The 21,116-nt window shown below is 35.7% G+C and overlaps 1 protein-coding gene across 7 annotated transcripts in view; it reads right to left on the reverse strand.

The window, feature by feature from the left end:
- LOC308680156 (receptor-type tyrosine-protein phosphatase delta) overlaps positions 1-21,116 on the reverse strand; it is a 190,196-nt gene that overhangs the window by 100,312 nt on the left and 68,768 nt on the right. For all 7 annotated transcript variants that reach the window (XM_081348112.1, XM_081348113.1, XM_081348109.1 and 4 more), the window contains exon 4: positions 15,311-15,452. In XM_081348112.1, the coding sequence (XP_081204238.1) occupies positions 15,311-15,452 (142 nt within the window). The remainder of the gene's footprint in view (positions 1-15,310; positions 15,453-21,116) is intronic.

Raw genomic sequence — 21,116 nt, forward strand, 5'->3', positions numbered from 1 at the left:
TAGTTGCACATTATACTAAGAGATATGGAAATGTTTGAACATCCCAAAAATGACACGCTTCAGCTTCAAAGAAAGAAACCCACTCGCATTGATGCCATTTGTGCACGTGTTGCCCTATGGCGTCACATTTAGAGGTATCATGGGTAATAACAGCATGAAGTTCAGCAGCACAGCTCCACTCACTCAGAAATAATGTCTGGATGGTCCGCCCACTTCTGCTGGCTGAGCGGCTGACGGTGTGTGTGTGTGTCGGGAGCGTGACACGCCTGTAAGTGTGTGTGGGTGCGTGTGTAGGAGGAAGAGCAACACTTTAATTCTGTGCCAGGTGAAGATATACTGCTGTGTGTGTGTGTGTGTGTGTGTGTGTGTGTGTGTGTGTGTGTGTGTGTGTCCTGGTAAACCCTACATTATGGTGACAAAATGTCCCCACAAAGATGGCAATATCCAAAATCCGTGTCCTTGTGTGGTTATTTTTGGTCCCCATGAGTAAAACAGCTTATAAATCATTCCAAGTAATGCTTTTTTGAAAATGTAAACATACAGAAAGTTTTCTGTGATGGGTAGGTTTAGGAGAAGGTGAAGTGTTAGTGTTAAAAGATAGAATATACAGTTTGTACAGTATACAAATCATTATGTCTATGGAAAGTCCCCTTACAATACAGAAGCCGTGTGTTTGTGTGACGTGGATGACTAATAATAATAATGTATGTATGTATGTGTATGTATGTGTATATATCAAAAGTCAAAAGTACGTCTTCGGTACCAAGTCGATACTGACATTTTAAAAATGTGATGATACCAGCATTTCCCTCTAGCATTTTGAGCGCTGTTGAACGGATTCTTAAACACCTCTGATTGGCCATTGAGTTCACGTGCTCAACATATATGTCTGTGATTGGCTACAATGATCAACGTTTTAAAAACATGTTGTCTTCACCGAGTGCTTACACAGATACAGATACACACGGGACTGTTTGAAAGAAGGCGTCTATCAGCAGATCCATCTATCAGTGGATATATTAGGCCTGCTTTCAAACGCTCCTGTATGAATCTGTGTAAGCTAAGTGCTTGGTGAAGACAACATTGAACAACTTTTTGAAGCATTGAACATTGTAGACAATCACAGACATATACAGTATGTTGAGCACGTGAACGCAATGGCCAATCAGAGGTGTTTAACAATCCTTTCAACAGTGCAAAAAATGTTAGAGGGAAATGCTAGAATCATCACTTTTTTTTTATTTCAGTACTGACTTGTTACTGAAGTCGGTACTTTTGACAACACTAAGTCACAACAGTAAAAGTTTAGTTTTAGATTTCATTTGCAGGCTTCCTTGATAACAGCCGCCAACAACATACCATATATCAAATATTATAATCAAGGTGAAAACAATCAGCCTTTCTGCAGGAGTAGGATAAATCCAAAAGTAATCTCCTCTCTGTGTCACATAATTCCTTTATTTCTCCAGAAGAGGCTTTCCCAGTAAGTCTCCATGAACACAAAGTTAATTTGTGGAAATTGGCGAGGACTGAAGCACTCGCAGCTGCCGCTGGAATGGGTTTGAAGCACGGACGTGTCGAGGTCACCAGCGTCAGGAGTTATGAAATCACGTATGGCTCCTCATTACCACCGACAGCGTGGGAGATTCCCGAGCGAAGCAGGAAGACAAAGGAAAACAAAAGCATGTCTTTCTCCGCGTCCTCTGGCTGCAGACAGACGTCGCTCGCACTTTCATTTCCTCAGAGCCTTTATAATTAATTTCATTTAGGGGCTGCAGTTCGTTGGATGTTCTGCTGACTAAACCCGTTTGCCATTTGTGGGTTTATTTTGCGAAACCTCCTTCACAGCCCAGCGGCTTCCCATCGCTCATTAAACCCCGGTGTGTGTGAGGCTGCAGTTATGCAACTCATTGTTAAACAAAGGTAACAGGTGATGAGTTTTAGATTAAATGAGCTCACAGTTATTCGTCTAACTCGGGCTTTGGGCTCCAAGTTTTTCTGGTTAGCATGATTCCATTAGTCCCCACTGATAGACACTGTAACTATAACATCATGCTGTCAGGGGCCCCTTTTTCCATTCCGAAATGGTGGTGCATTCTGGGTACTTTGTTGTTTTAAAAATGACAAATCCATCCCTGTGACATTTTCCATGTTTCTTCACCCACTCTACATCCAGCCACCCGACGCTGTATTTGGACGTAATTTCCCAGCGGCATGTAGAGGTTCTCCTCTCAAGAGCATCATTAGTTGAATTAAGGGCGACCCGGAGGAGGTCGATTCATCTAGCAGAAAATGACTCCAATATGCAGAGCATCAAAGCCGTAAGATAAGAGCCCTTCACTCCCGCAAACTCCCCCGCTAAACCATTAGCACCTCCTCAGAAACAAGCACAAACACGGGCTAGTTTCACAAAAGAGCCAGCAATTTCAGTTCCAAACTTCATGGATAGAAGGAACGGACAGAATTGATAAAACACAAACAAAACAAATCAAAAAAAAAAAAAAATCTGTTCTACTTTTCTACTGTAGCCATTTCCTCCAGTGTTTCCCAACCCTGTTCCTAAAGGCTAGGACTGCACTATTAATCAAAATAAAACAAAAATCTGGATATGGCTCATAACAAAAATAATAATAAATTGAATAAATGCAATTATTATTCTATTTTCCTTAATTTATTTTATTACAGTGAAATATTACATTAATTATTTTTCTTATTTTAAGATTGTTTTAGAATTATTATTATTATTATTAAATGCTTAATTTATTATTTTAAGCATTTACTTATATTGTTAAATATTTTATTTAAATAAAAAACAAAATAATAGTAATAATAACACTTTAGGGTCCAATTCTCACTATTAACTAATTGTTTATTAGCATGCATATTACTAGGATATTGGCTGTTTATTAGTACTTATAAAGCACATATTAATGCCTTATTCCGCATGACCATATTGTACATCCCATCCCACCCAATACCTAAACTTAACAACTACCTTAACTATTAATAAGCAGGATTTAGGAGTTTATTGAGGCAAAAGTAGTAGTTAATAGTTAGTTAATAGTAGGGCTGTCACTTTAGTGAAAAAATACTGATTTTTGAGACATAAGTGTTCATTGAATCGATTGTAAAATCGATTTTCCATGTCTAAAGATGTTTCCATTTTAAACGCCAAATATGAGCAAATCCACGGACAACTAACAGGCATTGACAAACGTAAAGAGGGCGCTTTAGACGTGCACAAGTCAGCAAATATTCCTGATGATTTATTGGCGTGAAGTTTTGTGCACGACAAACAGGAGTGCAACATTCTCGAAAACAATAAGCAGAGTGGACTGCCATAACATAAATAAAAAACATTTCTGCAGTCTTCAACGTGGCTGTGTTTACGATTAGAAATGTCAAACAAATTTCGCCTACGTAGGCGATTGTAGACCGTAGCCCGAATCTGTGTATCAGTATGCATGAGAATGTCTGCATGCCGGCAGAATTCACAGTTTTGTTGTAAAAAGAGAAACATTATGCAGAAGAATAATTTGCTGTTATGCGTATTTGTCAGAACCTGCAGTTGCTGTGTGACGCGTGTTCGCTGCGGGCGTATCGTGACGAGCTGGTCGCGCTCCGACAGAAGCCCGTTAAAATCGATTCCCTATTTTCGTTTTCGAAACTTGCATTGCTTGGTGCGATCGATTGTGCAATCGATTTTCAAACGTAAAGTGACAGCCCTAGTTAATAGTGAGAATTGGACCCTAATCTAAAGTGTGACCATAATAATAATAATAATAATAATAATAATTTTAATAATAATAATAATAATAATAATGTATGATTATTATTACTATTATTATTTTTATTACTATTTTATTATTATTATTATTATCATTAGTAGTAGTAGTATTAAATACTCATCTTTATTTTTTCGTGAAATATTACAGAAATAAATGAATATGTATTAGAGCTATTAGTACTTATTACTTATAATAGTACTATTAATAATAATAACAATAATAATAATAATAATAATAATAACAACAATAACAACAATTGTATAGCCATATTGATATATATAAAAAATAATAATTAAATGATTGTTTTTATTATATTTTATTATTTGTTTGTTATTATTAGTAGAAGTAGTACACATTTTAGATATCTCACCTATCTAACCCATTCAATTTCAGCTTTTGGAGCCTCTACTAACAAGCTGAATTGATTAGGAAGAGTTGGAAAATGTGTATGGAATTGATGTTATTTCCCATGTGTTGTCAGATTATCCTTGACAGCAGTTTACGTCCAAACTAAAAACACGTCGGTGCAATAACTGCCCACGATGACAAGGTAGTTGTTAATGAATTTTATCAAATAAACAGCACAACAGAAAATAATGATTATATTACATATGGGATGCTCAGAATGTTTAAGAGCAGAAAACCTGAAGATGAAAATCAGAATAAACAAAACGATTCCAGGGCTCTAAAAACAAATTCATCCATGAAAAGAAAAACAAACAAACAAACAAACAAACAAACAAACAAACAAACAAACAAATATTCAACAACAACAATGAGCAAGAGCAGAGAAGAAACTAATGGAGAAAATACCACAGCCATCTGTAGGGATCGATATCCCCCTCCACTTAGACCAACAAATGCACAGCCGGCACATGATCTATTAGTGTTTAAGGGTCTCTGCAGATTCAGAATATGGACTTCTATACCCATCTGTCTTAGCAGACATGCTGATTTTTGGCTCCATACAGATCTCCTCCACTCCATTCATTAATTACCAATGGGGGAATTTTGAGCAGGGCAGATCAATACGTCTAACGGCTTCGTCTTTAATTATGATAATAAATAACTCATCATTATCTGTTGTTCCATTTCTGTGATGAATGACATTGGTGCTAATTTAAAAAGGGAAGGAGGGGGTCACGCAGAAACGGCATTACCTCGGCAAACTCAAACAAAAGCGCGCTGACTTTATGTGCTGTCTCAGGTCCTTGTTCCCATCCTTTCTACATTTCTATTTTTCAGCTCAAAGAAAGGTTCACCTGGGTTGCGAGATAAGTCAGCATGTTTCCAAAGCACTCGGGCGTCAAAGGGTCTTCGGAAATGTCTGAAAGCGCCGGTGGGCCGTTTGTGTCTTGGCACCTACGAGGCGGAGGGGTAAACGAAAGCACATTGTGCTCTGCTAGCTTTTCTTGCCGCCTTTCACCCTCGATGCAGCTGTCAGAACACCAAACAACAGGCACAGCAATTTCCCAGCGTCCTCCCTCTGCGGGTCCGCAAACACATACCTCGCTCAAAGACGGCGAGAGCGCTGAGGCAGCGATTCGTCTGGATGGCCGTTTGAACGCTAAGTCAATGCCTTTGTTTTTCTGTCAGGAATTTAAATTATACCTCGAGATCCGGACTTCCTGCACGACGACTGTTTGCTGAAGATTACGCCTCCGTTCAAAGCAAAAGTTGAGGGACAGTCAAATTCTGTAAATTTGATGCACATTTAGAAGAAAAAAAAGGTGCCGCCGTTCCGACTTTGGCACGGATATTTCCGGATTACCATAAAATAGGCTTTGTCTAGACGCAACTCAACTCAGCAGAGAATGGAGTGTTTTCCGTCGCTGTCATCTGTTATGATCGGGGCAGCTTTTCACTGGATTTGCCAGAGTTCCTCTAGTTCCGCTATGGGAATCAGTTTGCATTGGAACGGCACAGAAACAGACATTTGAAAGAAAGAGCAGCTGTTGGACTTTCTCTCCATGACATAACAGTTTTCCTGCTCGTATTGAGATATTCATCTATCCTCACTGTAAAAGATGAATCTTTAAATGCCATCATCAACTAAACTAAGATACATGTATTGTTTTTAACAACCGAGCACTTTAACTTCAAATGGCAAGAATCCAAAAAGAGGCACTAATGATTCACAAATAAAATACAAAATTGGGAGAGTGTTGATCATCAATTTCAAAAGGCAAAATTAAATATTATATGAGAGGTTTTATTTGCTGTTCATTTTCTGCAACCTCATCACCACAACATGTGTAATGAATACAGTTTTTAAACTCTTATTTGTGTGATTTTTTTTTTTTTTTTTTTTGTCACTAAATATATTTGCAGACAAAATGTTGTCAATAGAAGGAGCAATAACAGGGTTGCTTTAGACCAGAGGTCTTCAACCCTGTTCCTGGGGAAGATTATATGCTTCTGCACAAATGAATATCACACCAATGTGATTTTCAAGTGACTCCAAAGAGCATGATTAGCCAGTTCAGGTGTGTTTGATTAGGATGGGTCCACAGAAGCAGGGTTGAAAACCTCTGCTTTAGGGGCTGTTTAGACGACACCGTTTTCATCTTAAATCGTACAACTTTTTATGCGTTTTGGCCATTAATTTACACGACAACGTTGTTTTGGGTGCCTGAAAACGCAAACTTTTGAAAACAGGTTTCAAAGTGCAAGTTTTTGAATATGGTCTCAGTGTAAACAACAAAAAACGCGAATCTCTAAAGACGATGACATCATTCACATGCATATTACGTGTTCAATCTATAGTGTTTCATCGTCATCTAATGGCCTTGGCAGAAGAATACAGCGTTTTTAGTTGTTTTCGCGGATCTATGTGAATGGGGATCATTTTGACAATGGTGTCCTCTGTACACGGAAAAATCAAAGGAAAAACTTCTCCGTTTTAAGCATATCATTGTTGTGTAAACGTACCCTTAGACTATATAAAACGTCACTGAGTCTAGCTAGTTTGGGGCCAAATGGTGGTTACTTATAAACTTATCCCACAATCATTTTCTTTACAGGGTTGATGGTTGAGTTTGATGGTAACATTTTTCAATAAGGTTAAATTTCTTAACATTAAGTAGTTAGCATGAACCAAAAATGAAAAACACATTTATTAACCTTATTTAATGTTAATTTTAACATTTTCTAATACATGATTCAAATGATCTAAATAATGGGACCTTGTTGTAAAGTGTTACCATATATACCCACCTTCCTGGGTGTCAAACGATGTCATTTGTGAAAATGCAATTGAGATGATGGCAAAATATGGGGCAATACTGAATATTAGGTTTTTCATAACTAAAATTACTTTATAATAAATAAAGTTCATAATATAATGAATGACTTTATTCCATAGACTATACAACATTATAAACCGTTTTATGATTTAGAATAACTGTTGGACAAGTCGAGACCTCTGAGGTGAAACAGGCCAAAATCATATGTGTAAAATTCTAACCTTTCATTGAAGTAAAATAATTGAAAGTGGGGGGAAATCGCATTATGAAATAAATGTTTTTCTCCAAAACACATTGGCCACAATTATTGGCACCCCTAGAATTTTTTACCAGTAAAATATCTCTGAAGTATATTCCCATTAATATTTACCTTTTTTAGTACACCAGGGTGACTAGGAACATGAAACTATCCAGCTATGACTTCGTGTTTCACAGGAGTTTAAATATGAGGAAACACAAAGGCCAAATCCCCTTAATCATCCATCACAATGAGTAAAACCTAAGGAATATAGTTCTGATGCGTAGCAAAAGATTGTTGACCATCACAAAATAGAAAGTGGCTGTAAGACAATAGCTAAAGAATTGAAAATCCCCATTTTGACCATCAGGGCAATAATTAAGAAGTTCCAATCAACTAAAGATGTTACGAATCTGCCAGGAAGAGGACGTGTGTCTATACTGCCTTAATGCACGGCGAGGATGAAAGTTTGAGTGGCCAAAGACTCTTCAAGGATCACAGATGGAGAATTGCAGAGATTACTTGAGTCTTGGGGTCAGAAAGCCAAAAAAAAAAAAACCCTACATCCCCACATGTTGTTTGGGAGGGTTTCAAGAAAAATCCTCCTCGCTCCTCCAGAAACAAACTCCAGCATATTTAATTGTCAGACATGACTGGAACTTCAAACGGCACAGGGTTCTGTGGTCAGATGAGACTAAAAAAATAGCTTTTTGGCAGCAAACACACTAGATGGGTTTGAAGAACACAAGGATAAAAAGTACCCCATGTGTACAATTTAATATACCGTTGGATCTTTAATGTTGTGGGCATATTTTTCTGCTGGAGGTCCTGGACTTCTTGTTCAGATACATGGCATCGTGGATTCTATCAAATATCAACAGATAAAAAATCAAAACCTGACGCCTTCTGCTAGAAATCTTACAATGGGCCGTGGTTGGATCTTCCATCAGGACAACGACCCAAAACAAACATCAAAATCAACACAAAAATTTGTTGCCGAGCACAAAATGAAGCTTCTGCCATGACCGTCCCAGTCCCCTGACCTGATGAGTGGGCTGAACTGAAGAGAAGCAGCACAAACATGGATCTGGGAATCTGAAGGATCTGGAGAGATTCTGTATGGAGGAATGGTCTCTGATCTCTTGTCAGGTGTTCTCCAAACTCATCAGGCATTATAGGAGAAGACTCAGAGCTGGTATCTTGTCAAAAGGAGATTGCAAAAAGTATTTAATAAAAGGGTGCCAATAATTGTGGCTAACGTGTTTTGGAGAAAAACATTTATTTCATAATGTGATTTCCCCCCCACATTCAATTATTTTATTTAAATGAAAGGTTGGAATTTTGCAAATTTTTTGAATGAAAGATCAAAAGGATAAACGATGCAGATTTATTTTTTACAGCCAGTTTTGATCATATTTACCAGGGGTGCCATTAATTGTGGAGGGCACTGTATGTATATATGTATATATATATATATATATATATATATATGTATATATATATATATATATATATATATATATATATATATATATATATATATATATATATATATATACTGTGTGTACACACACACACAGTATAAATATACATATACATATACATATAAAATGATGGGGTCAGTCCCTTTGGGTCTTTAACATCAGATGACGCCACAGGAAAGTGCTGATGATATTCACTGGCTGACTGTGTGAGTGGATGTCAAATGGACACCAGGTCACAGCACATTGAACTAAATGAATTCAGCTAATCTCTCTGATGTTTCTCCATCCCTGGAGCCAAATTGTGACGCTAATATTCCCCCTTAGGGTCTTTTAAAACCCTTTCAGTTTTCTCCATGTCTAGTGGCACTTCACTTTTCCAAAACTCTCCTCTTTATCCCACTCATACAGTATACTCATCCTGTGTATCCTGCAACCAAAAGCTGTTTCCATCACGCATCATTATTTGCTTCGATGCTCAATTTTAGACTAGATTTCCTGTCTTTAACAAAGCTGTGCACATTTTTTACAATGTAATATGTTTAAATGAATTAAATTATGTCATCTAATGTTCCAATGCTGGTGTTATTTGTTCCAAAAAGGACAATATGACTTATGCACTATATTTCAAGTCTTCTGAAGTCATGATTTTATGTGTGAGAAACAGACCCAAATTTAAGTATTTTACTCATTATTTCCCCCTCTCCTGAAGCATATGTGCACCAAGTTTGCTGTCACTTATGTTTAAATGTGTCTTAATATATACACAGATATGGTCACGTATGGAAAAGAGCAGCTTGAACATTCTGCTAAACATCTCACATGTGTTATGGAGAATAAATGATGACCGAGTGATCATTTTCAGGGGTTTTTTTGAGGCAAGATATTTTGCTAAAAGTATTACAAGAGTGTGTTGAAATGTATTGGTGCTACCAGCAACATTTGCGGTTTTCCCAGATTTTTTGTTTACTGTGATGTATAATGCATTGTGCCTGTGACCTTGTTGGCAAATATCGGCCTGCAATTCCCACCCTGTGAAAGGACCAAACACATTGGTCCCAGTTCAGTGGGTGCATTCATAAATAAGACATGACCCATATTCCCACACAACACAGAACGGCCGATTGAACGGCATGTTTTTAGGGGAAGAAAAGTATGTCGGGGCTTAACTGAGGCAAAGGTGCTTTAATGCTAAGCTTGTTTTTGACGCTGGTGTAGTCTGCCGCAGCCTGATATCTTACGGCGGAATACGTATTAGTTTTGTGTCATTATTCATGCTCAAACGATGCTGCTTGCCCACTGGCTGAATGTGCAGTAATTACTACAACTCTGCTTCCTTCATTTATATTAATGTTTAAATATTTGTTTAGGGCTTTCTGTTCATAATTATAACATTTCCATCCAAACCGTCACCGGCTCGAAGAGAAAGCAGGGTGTTTTAAATAGCATGCTACCATCTACTCATACTATGTTTGCAGTACATATACTGGTCCAGTATGTAAGTTTGCTGTACGCACTGAACGTCAGATGAGTTACGGCAGACTATAGCAGCTCTCTGTGTGCAATACTGAATAACACACTGTATTGTGCTCAACTTGACCTTCCATTCCAGTGTGACGAACGAGTCGGAAGTAATTTTTAATCTTCCTTGACTCATTATTGGATTGGACAGCCTGAGTTAAGACATTTTGCATACAATTTGCTAAAGGTAAAATAATCATTTTTATTTCCACGATTATTAATTCACACGTGATCTTTATATATAAATAATTTTGAAGAATACATTTCTTTGGTTTTAACGCCTTGAATTGTAATATCTGTTTTCTCTAGGTTGTTGGGTAAAAGTTCAGATGCTGAATGGGAAATTAAAAAATATATATATTCTTTAAAGTATACAACAAACATTATTCTGTCATTCCGTGTCAAATCAACCAAATTTCGGAAACTTCCCTGGCCCAAATTTTTAATTATTGTTATTTGTTATTTTTTAAATTTAATCAAAGCTATATGCAAATTTATATGATAAACCTAATAAAAGTGACGAAAGCATGTACAATTACTAAGACTAAACTAAAATCAAACCTGAAAAAAAAGCTAATTAAAAAAAAAAAAAAAAAAAAAAACTATAGAAGCAGTGATATGACACAATCTTGATTAAAATCATTGTGTATTTGTAACAGGAACAACTTTGACAATTTTCTTTCTTTTATACAGTATTGAACTGAATATTGTGATGAATGTTGCACCTGCTGGCGTATGTTTCTCAGACCCACAGATGGCAGGGAGATCTGTGAGTTATGAAGGACATGTTATGTTGTGTGTTCTGTAACATTCCCCTCAGTCTCCCCTGCTGTTCACATCATATCTTTACAAACAAGCAGTATAGACTACAGTGTGCACTGTGCCATATGCAGTGAGCACTGGGCCTGTATTCTGAACATATCCAGAGAGATTTGCAGACTTTCCCCCTGATTGAGTTCTGCTGTGCTGCAGTGTGTGTGTGTGTGTGTGTGTGTGTGTGTGTGTGTGTGTGTGTGTGTGTGTGTGTTCTAAGCGACGCGCCACTATTGTGTTGCAGGTTTTATCAGGCCTGAGCTGCAAACAGAACTCTCCCTCCAACAACAGATGTGGCCACAAAGGAGCTAGAAGGAGGGAGAAAATAAGAGAAAGTAGAGGAATTTTTTTTTGCCAATAACCATGCAAATATTTGGAGGTGGAAAGCATAATCTTCTCTCCCATTTCTTCCATTTTAGGTCGGTGGGTTCTTCCTCAGACCAAACTACCAGATTAGTAACTGCGTTTTATAATTCCATTAAAAGATAAGTCAGGTAAAAGCCTTTCAGAACACAGAGACATTGGATTTAAATGGTGAAGCCTGCAGTTTCACTGTAAAAACAGAGCATTTTCAATCCGTTTTCTCCACACGGGCCCTGCCACATCCTTACAGGGCAACTTTGTAAAAATGTTGTAAATGTAGCATAAAATTAGAGTTATATTGATGATGCTGAAGCTAGAGAGCGGGAAAGCCCGTTCGCTAATTAGAATATTAATCAACTCCTTTAAAAAGCTCCAAGGTCAGTGAGAGCTGAAGGAGCTTTTACAGTTTTCAGGCTCCATCCATAGGAGGCTTTTCTAGAAATAAAAAGCAGGCGCAGACGGTGCTGTTTGCTGCATTGGCCAAATACTCTAGCTAAAACCAAAACACACAGTACTGGACATGTTTTATGATTTTGAAATAATTATCTTATGCTCACCAAGGCTGAATTTATTCGATACAAATGTAATAAAAACAATCATATTGTGAAATATTATTACAATTTAAAATAGCAAAGCTGTTTTTAGCAGCCACAACGCAATCCTTCAAAGTAGAAGTGGAAGAATGTTTCTTGAGCAGCAAATCAGCATATTAGAATGTTAACTGAAGGATCATCTGACACTGAAAATTAGAGTAATGATGCTGAAAAATCAGCTTTGACATCACAGTGTCTCAACTCCTGCTCTGGACTCTTGTTTTAGGTTTAGGTTTTTTACTGTTTCCTGTTTAGCTTATAGTCATTTTGTAGTTTTCTTTGTTGATTAGTTTCATTTATTTGTTCTCATGTGTTTTTGTTATGCTTGTTTGCCCTTCATGCCTGTCTGTATTTAAGTTTTTGGCTGTGTCCGAAATCGTATACTATCTTGTGTAGATAATTATTTTGAATAAGTAAGTACTGTATATGTTCTTTAAAAAATATGTTCTATATAGTATGAAGTGTTTGTAGTATGAATGTAATCCGGACATACAACATTCATCATGTTGTTGTTGTCATGTGACCTATAGCATCAGATGCATCACTTCACTGCCATTCACAAATACTGTATGTACACTTCAGAATCAGTGGTAGGTTATCCAGGTACTTTTTGTCTACTCTTTTATGAGTACTGTGAATTCAGACTACTTCTTTTGTCACATACAGTAGGTAGTTAACCAGGGGTGCGTTTCCCGAAAGCATTGTTAGCCAACTATGGTCGCAAGTTCCGTCGTTATCAGCATAGTTCAACGATTTGGTGTTTCACGAAAACCATAGTTCCAACGAACGTTCGCAAACAGCATCGCAAACTTGTGTGGTTGGAACAACAGCTCTCGAGCTGTGGTTAGAAGCATAGTTTCTAGTTTACATGAGATGTAGACTGAATAAATTCTTATCTTTAGCAAAATAAGCAAGCTGACATTCAGTGCAATCCGTGTTATTTATTTAGAATACATACAAATGTAATTTACGTCTTTTAGTTTGTCAAGAGATTTAAAGCACCGTTTTTGAAGACTGCGCATGTGCGAACGTGCTCTACTACGTAAGAACAAGCCAAATACTGAGTCTGGTAATAAAGCAAAAAGAAATGGTCTTCAGATGCCATGTCTGTAACTTATATGACAAAATCTAGCGTAAATTCGATCTCAAACAGATTAATTAAAATAAGTTATTAGTCCACCACGTGCGAGACGTCATAAACCAACGTGATAGAACGATACTTTGCGACATACGGTTTCGGGAAACAGTCGTGACTAGCTAGTTGATTTCTCCAACGATGCATCGTACTATGGTAGTTAAGCAGTGAGCTATATAGTTGTACGGGAAACGCACCCCAGAATGCCTATTACAGCCACGCAAACCACAGCGGCAAAAATAAACCAGTCACATTTCAAAGTCATTCACGAAATGACCACCAGGTGGCACAAAGGGATATTGTGCAAAACAGCAGCAATTGCATTTTTAAATGTAAGTGCTTTTTTTTTTTTTTTTTACAAAAACAAACAAAAAAATGCTTTATTCACAAATCACACCCTGGTTGTAAGGATCCAAAGATCCCTGTGGAATTTAATATTGAGTTGAACATTTTGTTCATGACAACAAATGAACATGCGTTTGAAGATTGTATTTAGTTTTGCTTTGAAAAAGCTGGCTCAAACCAAAGTAGCGTTTTAATTCTTCAATTATTGAAATAATGAAATATTTAGTTAATAAACTTTTATGACAGAAATATGACAGTTTACAGAAATGTATGACAGTTTACAATGTAAACTGTCCTGACACTTTATTTAAACATTGAAATGTGCGATGGGGTTTCAGACTTAATTAATTAAGGAATACTATTTAGTTAGTCTGTTATTTTGTATAGCCAAGTCAAAAAAATCAGTCTTTTTCTGATTTGTTCAATGTAGGGATCTGTTTTGAAAAATTTCTTTCGTTGCTATGGCCGGGTGTCAGTCATCTCAATTTTGTGAATGATTTACAAAACAATAATTTAGCAGATTAAAAACGAGCTTCATCATCTTCATTTTCTGGTGTGATCGGCTGATAATCTTCCTTCATCAGTTTTGTCGTCTGTGCAGCGGCTCTACTGGAATGTAGCAAATTTATGTTGTAATGTGTAAAATGACAATTAATAATAATATTAATAAAAATGACAGGAAAACACAACAGATCAAATCAAACACAACAAAGCTCCAAAAAGTGTTTTGAATCAATAAATTAACATTTCAAAAGTTTTTATTTTTGACAAATATTAAACTAGAGACAAAATTATGAAGATGGTAGAGCTGAGATTCGATCTCGGAACGCTTGAAGCTCCGTTATGAAGCACTGTTATGTTTCAGTTAATAAATCTACTGACAAATTAAAATAACACGTAATAAGACACATAACCTATTGACATGCATAACCTTTCTAAATTATAGAAAAATTGGACACACAATGTTTACGTTTAGCATACTTTGCTTAAATTTGATGCAATAATAGAAGCCTACATTTGTTTCAGTTCTAAATTTGTACTGTAATTTCAGTATTATGATTATGAATTCGTTTAACTACAATGTTTCACTTGAATTTATCTGCAACAGCTCTCAATCACTCTCAATGAGCCGCGACGCAGCGGCAGATTATGCAATAGAGAGAATAAACTGACACTTTTCAAAGCCGGTGATTGTAGCGCCTCTTAGCGGTAAAAGGCAGCAAATACACACCCGCAATTTTCCCGCGGTGGTAAAAGTATTATTCTGGTTGAGTACCAACTGTACAGTTTTGTTTTGTTTTGTTTTGGCCAAATATACAGTAGGCAAGTGTGTGATTTCAGATGCAGCCCTTTCCTTGTTCAGTGTTGTGTTTTTGTGCATGTATCACATGCCATCTTTTCAGTACTGCCTTTCCCTGTGTTTGGATTTACTCTGTGTTTTGCCTTTGTTTGCTGTTGCCTGTTATTTTTTGTTAATAAATATGTAACACTGCATTAGGATCCAATTCTGAAATCACCAGCATTGCACACATACATAAATCACATTATTTAATATTGTAATAATATTTTACAATATCACTGTTTTTACTGTATTTTTCATCAAATAAATGCAACCTTTGTAAGCATTAAAAAAAATATTCCAATTATTCCAAACTTTTTACCGGTAGTGTACCCACTGCAGAAAGATACAAACAGACAAAAAGAACAAATAGACAAAACACGTACCTGTGAGGGCTGGAAGGCAATGAGAGAGCAAAGGTTAGCAAGTGTTATTCGCCATAGACCTACCACGTAAAACAGTGAGTCGTGTCGTGGCGCTCGTCTCCCCAACACTGTTGGAGGCGACGCATTCGTAAATGGCTTCATCGCGCGGCGTCCGCAGCGGCTGGATTCTCAGCACTGAGCCTGATCCATCATCGAACTCTATAACCTACAGGTGCGAGAGACAAGATATGTTACGAGAGTTTTTTTTGTTCACGATTGACGACAGAGAATCATGCTCACACACACACACACACACACACTTCATCCTGACAAATAGCTATGGACAGACAACAGACCATCATTTACTCAACCTGATGCAACAGTATGAACACAGGACACAGAAACACAGAAAGTCTGGTTAAGGTTTTCGGCAAATCTGCGATTTGTTCCCTGGGAAATATTTATAATTGCTGATATGTTGGTGTTTTCTCATTTTGAAGCCCAGTGCAAACTGTTAGATTTATTTGTTTATTTTTATTTTGTGTCCTAAATTATGTATTTTATGAGTTAATACGATATGAGACTTATGAGATCAGACTGCACGACAGGAATTGTATTTTATGTCAGACTGTACGATAGACAGATTAGCTGAGACTCTGAAGTCTGACTACACTTATAAATGATGCGTTTATTCAAGTGTGCTATTAGTATACTTCTTTTAAACTACAAACAAGAGAGTTATTTTCCATCTACCTTTATATGTACTTGTAAGAGATATACTTTTTTCACTAAGTCACTTTATTTAATACATAAATCATTAGCATAAATCCACTGGTTGTGTACATATAGGAGTTAACTTCAAGTTTACTCAAAAGCACAGTTAGAATACTTGAGATACTAATAGAGACAAGGTAGTATACTTGCATTATAAATAAGTTAAACAAGTAAAGTGTATGATGTTAAGTTCATTTAAAGAAAACAAATAGTTATAAAAACAAATAGTTTACTGAGTGTACTTCAAAGTGTACTTTCATAAACTAAAAAGTGGGCTATAACTATAGCTAGTAAACTTACAGTTTACTTAGATGTTCACTTGTAGTATAGTTGAAATATAAAAGTGAAGTTTACTACTGTTACTCCCCAAATACACTTAAAAGTATACTTTTATAAACTAAAAAGTGAGGCACTTCAGTCCCCAGAAGTTTTGAAATAGTTCCCTTCCAAGTATACTACTAGTACACTGATATTGGTATACTTAACTAAATATACTTGAACTTAAGTTTACCTAATAAAATGAACTTAAAGTATATTTCATTTTTGTAAGGGTGGATATCCTTGACACACAAACCCAAATATGCTTTTGTACTAAAGTCGGCAGTGTTTTCTCTGGAAAAGATGGAATTTGTGAACTGCTCAGTCTTTATCTCAAGGTTTATTTTTTGTAGTGCTGTCATAACATAAGAAATGGTAAATAAGACATTTATGCTGCATTTCATAAATACTGAATGGTTCTCTCACACTCGCGTCAATAGCAGCTGTGCTCCTATTGCTTCTTCATCTGAAGGTCACCACAACGGGACTGGCACACTAAACTATTGACACTGTCAGAAGAAATCATCAGCTGTCGGTGAGCATGTCACTCTAAAAGATTCAAGACAGTTTTGCCCTGCCACAAAATAAATCTTTTACGATGACTGAAATCTGCCTCAGATGGTAAAACTGTGCTCAAAATTATATGGTGTCCACTGTCCACATCGCCAAGGGCATGTGCAACATTACATTTTTCTTTTGCACTGCAAGTAGCCTATACTCTGAACTACACTACAAGTGAACTTATAGGTATACAGATAGTTTACTTGTTTTATAGATCTAGTCTACTTTTATTTATTAAATACACACAATTTATTAAAAGTACACTTTGAAGTATACTTGAAGTGAACTTAACATAAGTAACATAGAACTTAACTATAGGCTAGATAGGTACGATCCTGTGTTAGTCACACAAACTCATGCACATCGCTTATTCTTGAAATGTCCACAAACAACATGATTTGTAGAATAAACAAGACGCTGCAGCCATCAGCATAAGTAGCTACATTTACATTGACATATTTTGTTTCAATTGGAATAAAATCATTCTGATTGATGATAAACAGTGTTTACATGAACACTAAATAAAGTGATTGGATTGATGTGCTTCAAGCTTCAAATTGGAAATGTGCAAACTTCACAAATAAACAGAGTTTCCGGTAACGCTTAGAATACCGTTCCATCATTAATGAATAATAACTACACAGGAACGAACTATTAGCATTCTAGTAACTACTATTAACTAACAAGAATCTCTGATTAACAAATTAGTAAGCAATAGTGCTCAGTAGAATGTGGTAGTTCATTATTAGCTAATCAATAAAAAATGTCGCACGCAGAATGTTTTCTTTGAACTTCCATTTTTGCGGTAGCTCTGTATATTTCTACGACATTGCAAAATAATTAGCTGGTGGATTTGTGGATTTGCTTATTGTAGAGTTAACAAAAGTTATCAAGAGCACTGTAATGTTTAAAAATGATGTCATAAATGTCAGTAGACCAGGAAGATTTTAAAATGAGCAGTATTCATAAATACGTATAGATCGCTGTGGAAATACGAACCGGGAGTCTAAAGACAATGAACGCAGTGATGAAAAGGGGCGGGGTTTATACAGGTTCATAATTAATGAGAGTAATGCATATGTATAATTAATTCAAAAGTGAAGATCATGGTAACCCACCAGTACTGACTCAAGTATTACCAAATCCTTCAGAAGGAATTACTAATTGATTTGGATCAGTATTCTAAAGTGAAGATCATGGTAACCCACTAATAATGATTTAAGCATTACCAAATCCATCAGAAGGAATTACTATCCAAAGCCTTGGAAAAACGTACAAAGCTTACAATGACTTGAGTCAATACTTGAGAGTTACCATACTTTTCACTTTAGAATACTGATCCAAATAATTAGTAATTCCTTTAGAAGAAAGTAGTAACACTTGAATCACTACTAGTGGGTTATTATGATCTTCACTTTAGAATTAATTATGCATTATGTGTTATTCATGTTAATTATGAACCTGTATATAGTAGTTCTTAGTAGTTCTCTGGGAGGTAAGACAATTTTTTTAGTTATTAATTAGCTAATAGTGAACTACCACATTCGACTTAGCGCTATTACTTACTAATTCCTTAATCAGAGTTTACTGTTGGTTAATAGAAGTTAATGGAGTGTTTACTATACTGTGTTACTCAGTTGTTCCTGTGTAGTTAATCATTAATGATGGAACTGTATTCTAAAGTGTTACCAAGTTTCCTGCTGTTGGCACATACTGACCATCCTCCTTTTCTTTTTGTTTTAAAAAGCGGACTAAATAATTATCTATTTCGGATCATAATTAGCAGATAACGAGCACATGAAGCTTTGTGTCATAATGACAAATATTTATCAAGCAGTAAAAACGCTCCTCCCAGAAGAAAAATGAGGAATCTGTAGATGAGAGTTCGAAGCAAGGACTGGTGGGACATCGTTGCCCTGCACCACTTCACAGAAGTTTGCACTTTTGGGAAGGACAACATTCTTGTAATGCACTGGGCAGAAATTTGTTACCACATGTTTGAAAAAAAAAATTCCTTTGTGTAAAATGCTCAGTGAATGTATGAAGGCAATGAAAATTCTTCAACCAGACGTTTCACGAGTAAACCCGGTGGCTTTAAGAATGGGATGGCCGTGCAACTTTCAGCTAGTGTGATCTGGCCCACTCTTAAAGTTGATCGTATGAAACATGAAACGAGAATGGAGATGTGACATCACAGGCACAAAACGCCATTAGAAAGAACAACAGTAGACAGTCGATTAGCCTTGACGAGACCGACTGACGCCAGACGGACGGGACACAGGACTCTCACAGACAGTTTTAGTTGGTGGCAATTGGGGAGATGTATACTCACTTCTGACAGAACCAACCAGGACGGGTTCTCCGTTTTACAGACTTAAATACATCAGTGGTCATACTCTGTGTCTTTTCTTTCACTGTCACTTTTCACGCAAAGAAATGCAGGTATGACCACGCGCTCACGCATGCGGCTCTTGGCTAACAGAGCCAAGTAGAAACTGAGCATTAAACGAATGTTTAAAATAGTGCTGTCAAATCGATTAATCGCATCTAACATAAAAGTTTATGTATAAACATATTATCTATATATATCAACAGTATATATGTATGTGTGTGTGCGTATATTATATATATATATATATATATATATATATATATATATATATATATATATATATATATATATATATATATATATATATATATATATATATATACATACATACTACCACCGTTCAAAAGTTTGGGGTCAGTAAGATTTTTTAATGTTTTTAAAAGAAGTATCTTCTGCTCACCAAGGCTGCATTTATTTGATTAAAAAAAAAAAAAAAAAAAAAAACAGTAATATTGTGAAATATTATGACAATTTAAAATTACTGTTTTCTATTTTAATATATTTTAAACTGTAATTTATTCCTGTGATCAAAGCTGAATTTTCAGCATCATTATGATCCTTCATAATGATCCTTCAGAAATCATTCTAATATGATGATTTGATGCTCAAGAAACATTCATTATTATTATCAATGTTGAAAACAGTTGTGTACATTTAAAAAAAAAAAAAAAAAAATTATTTGATGAATAGAAAGTTCAAAAGAACAGCATTTCTTTAAAATAGAATATTTTCTAACATTATAAATGCCTTTACTGTAACTTTTGATCAGTTTAACAGTTTAAATAAAAGTAATGATTTATTTTATTTCTTTCCCCCAAAAATAAAATTAAAATTCTTACTTACCCCAAACTTTTGAATGGTAGTGTTTAATGTTACAAAAGCTTTAGATTTAGATAGAAATGCTGTTCTTTTGAACTTTCTATTCATCATAGCATCATGAAATAAAATGTAAATAACTGTTTTCAACATTGATAATAATCAAAAAATTTTCTTGAGCATCAAATCATCATATTAGAATGATTTATGAAGGATCATGTGACACTGAAGTAATGATGCTGAAAATTCAGCTTTGATCACAGGAATACATTACACTTTATTGTATATTCACATAGAAAACAGCTGTTTTAAATTGGAATAATATTTCACAATATTACTGTTTTTGTTTGTATTTTTAATCAAATAAATGCAGCCTTGGTGAGCAGAAGATACTTATTTTAAAAACATAAAAAATCTTACTGACCCCAAACTTTTGAACGGTGGTATATATATATATATATATACTATAAGATATATATATACTATATATATATATATATATATATATATATATATATATATATATATATATATATATATATATATATATATATATATATATATATATATACACACACACATATACATACATACACACATATGTACACACACATATATTATTTAAGCACAAACTTTTATGTTAGGAGATTAATGTTAGACAATTAACTGATTTGACAGCCCTAGTTTAAAGAGATAGTAGTAATGAGTAAATTGCATGGGTGAGGGTGAAGACTTTGTTGCGAATTGAAGGTTAGCATATTAGTTGGCATGTTAGTATTGAATAGCATGTGATGAACGTTGATAAGATTTATTTTCTGCAGGCGAAAAGGCGCCATATCAGCCGATAAGCGTTCATAGATTAGTGGCCACATGTTAGCCGAATAGAAGAGGGAAGATGGTCGAGCTGCAAGATGACGCAGAAATTAATAAAAAATCTTATCAGTGTTCAGCTGTGATGCGTTTATCATGCTGGGCTGAGGTGGCCATCCAAAAACAGATAAATAAACATACAGGATTCAGGTACGTGAG

This window comes from Scardinius erythrophthalmus, assembly GCF_964197995.2.
Source record: "Scardinius erythrophthalmus genome assembly, chromosome: 2".
NCBI lineage: Eukaryota > Metazoa > Chordata > Actinopteri > Cypriniformes > Leuciscidae > Scardinius > Scardinius erythrophthalmus.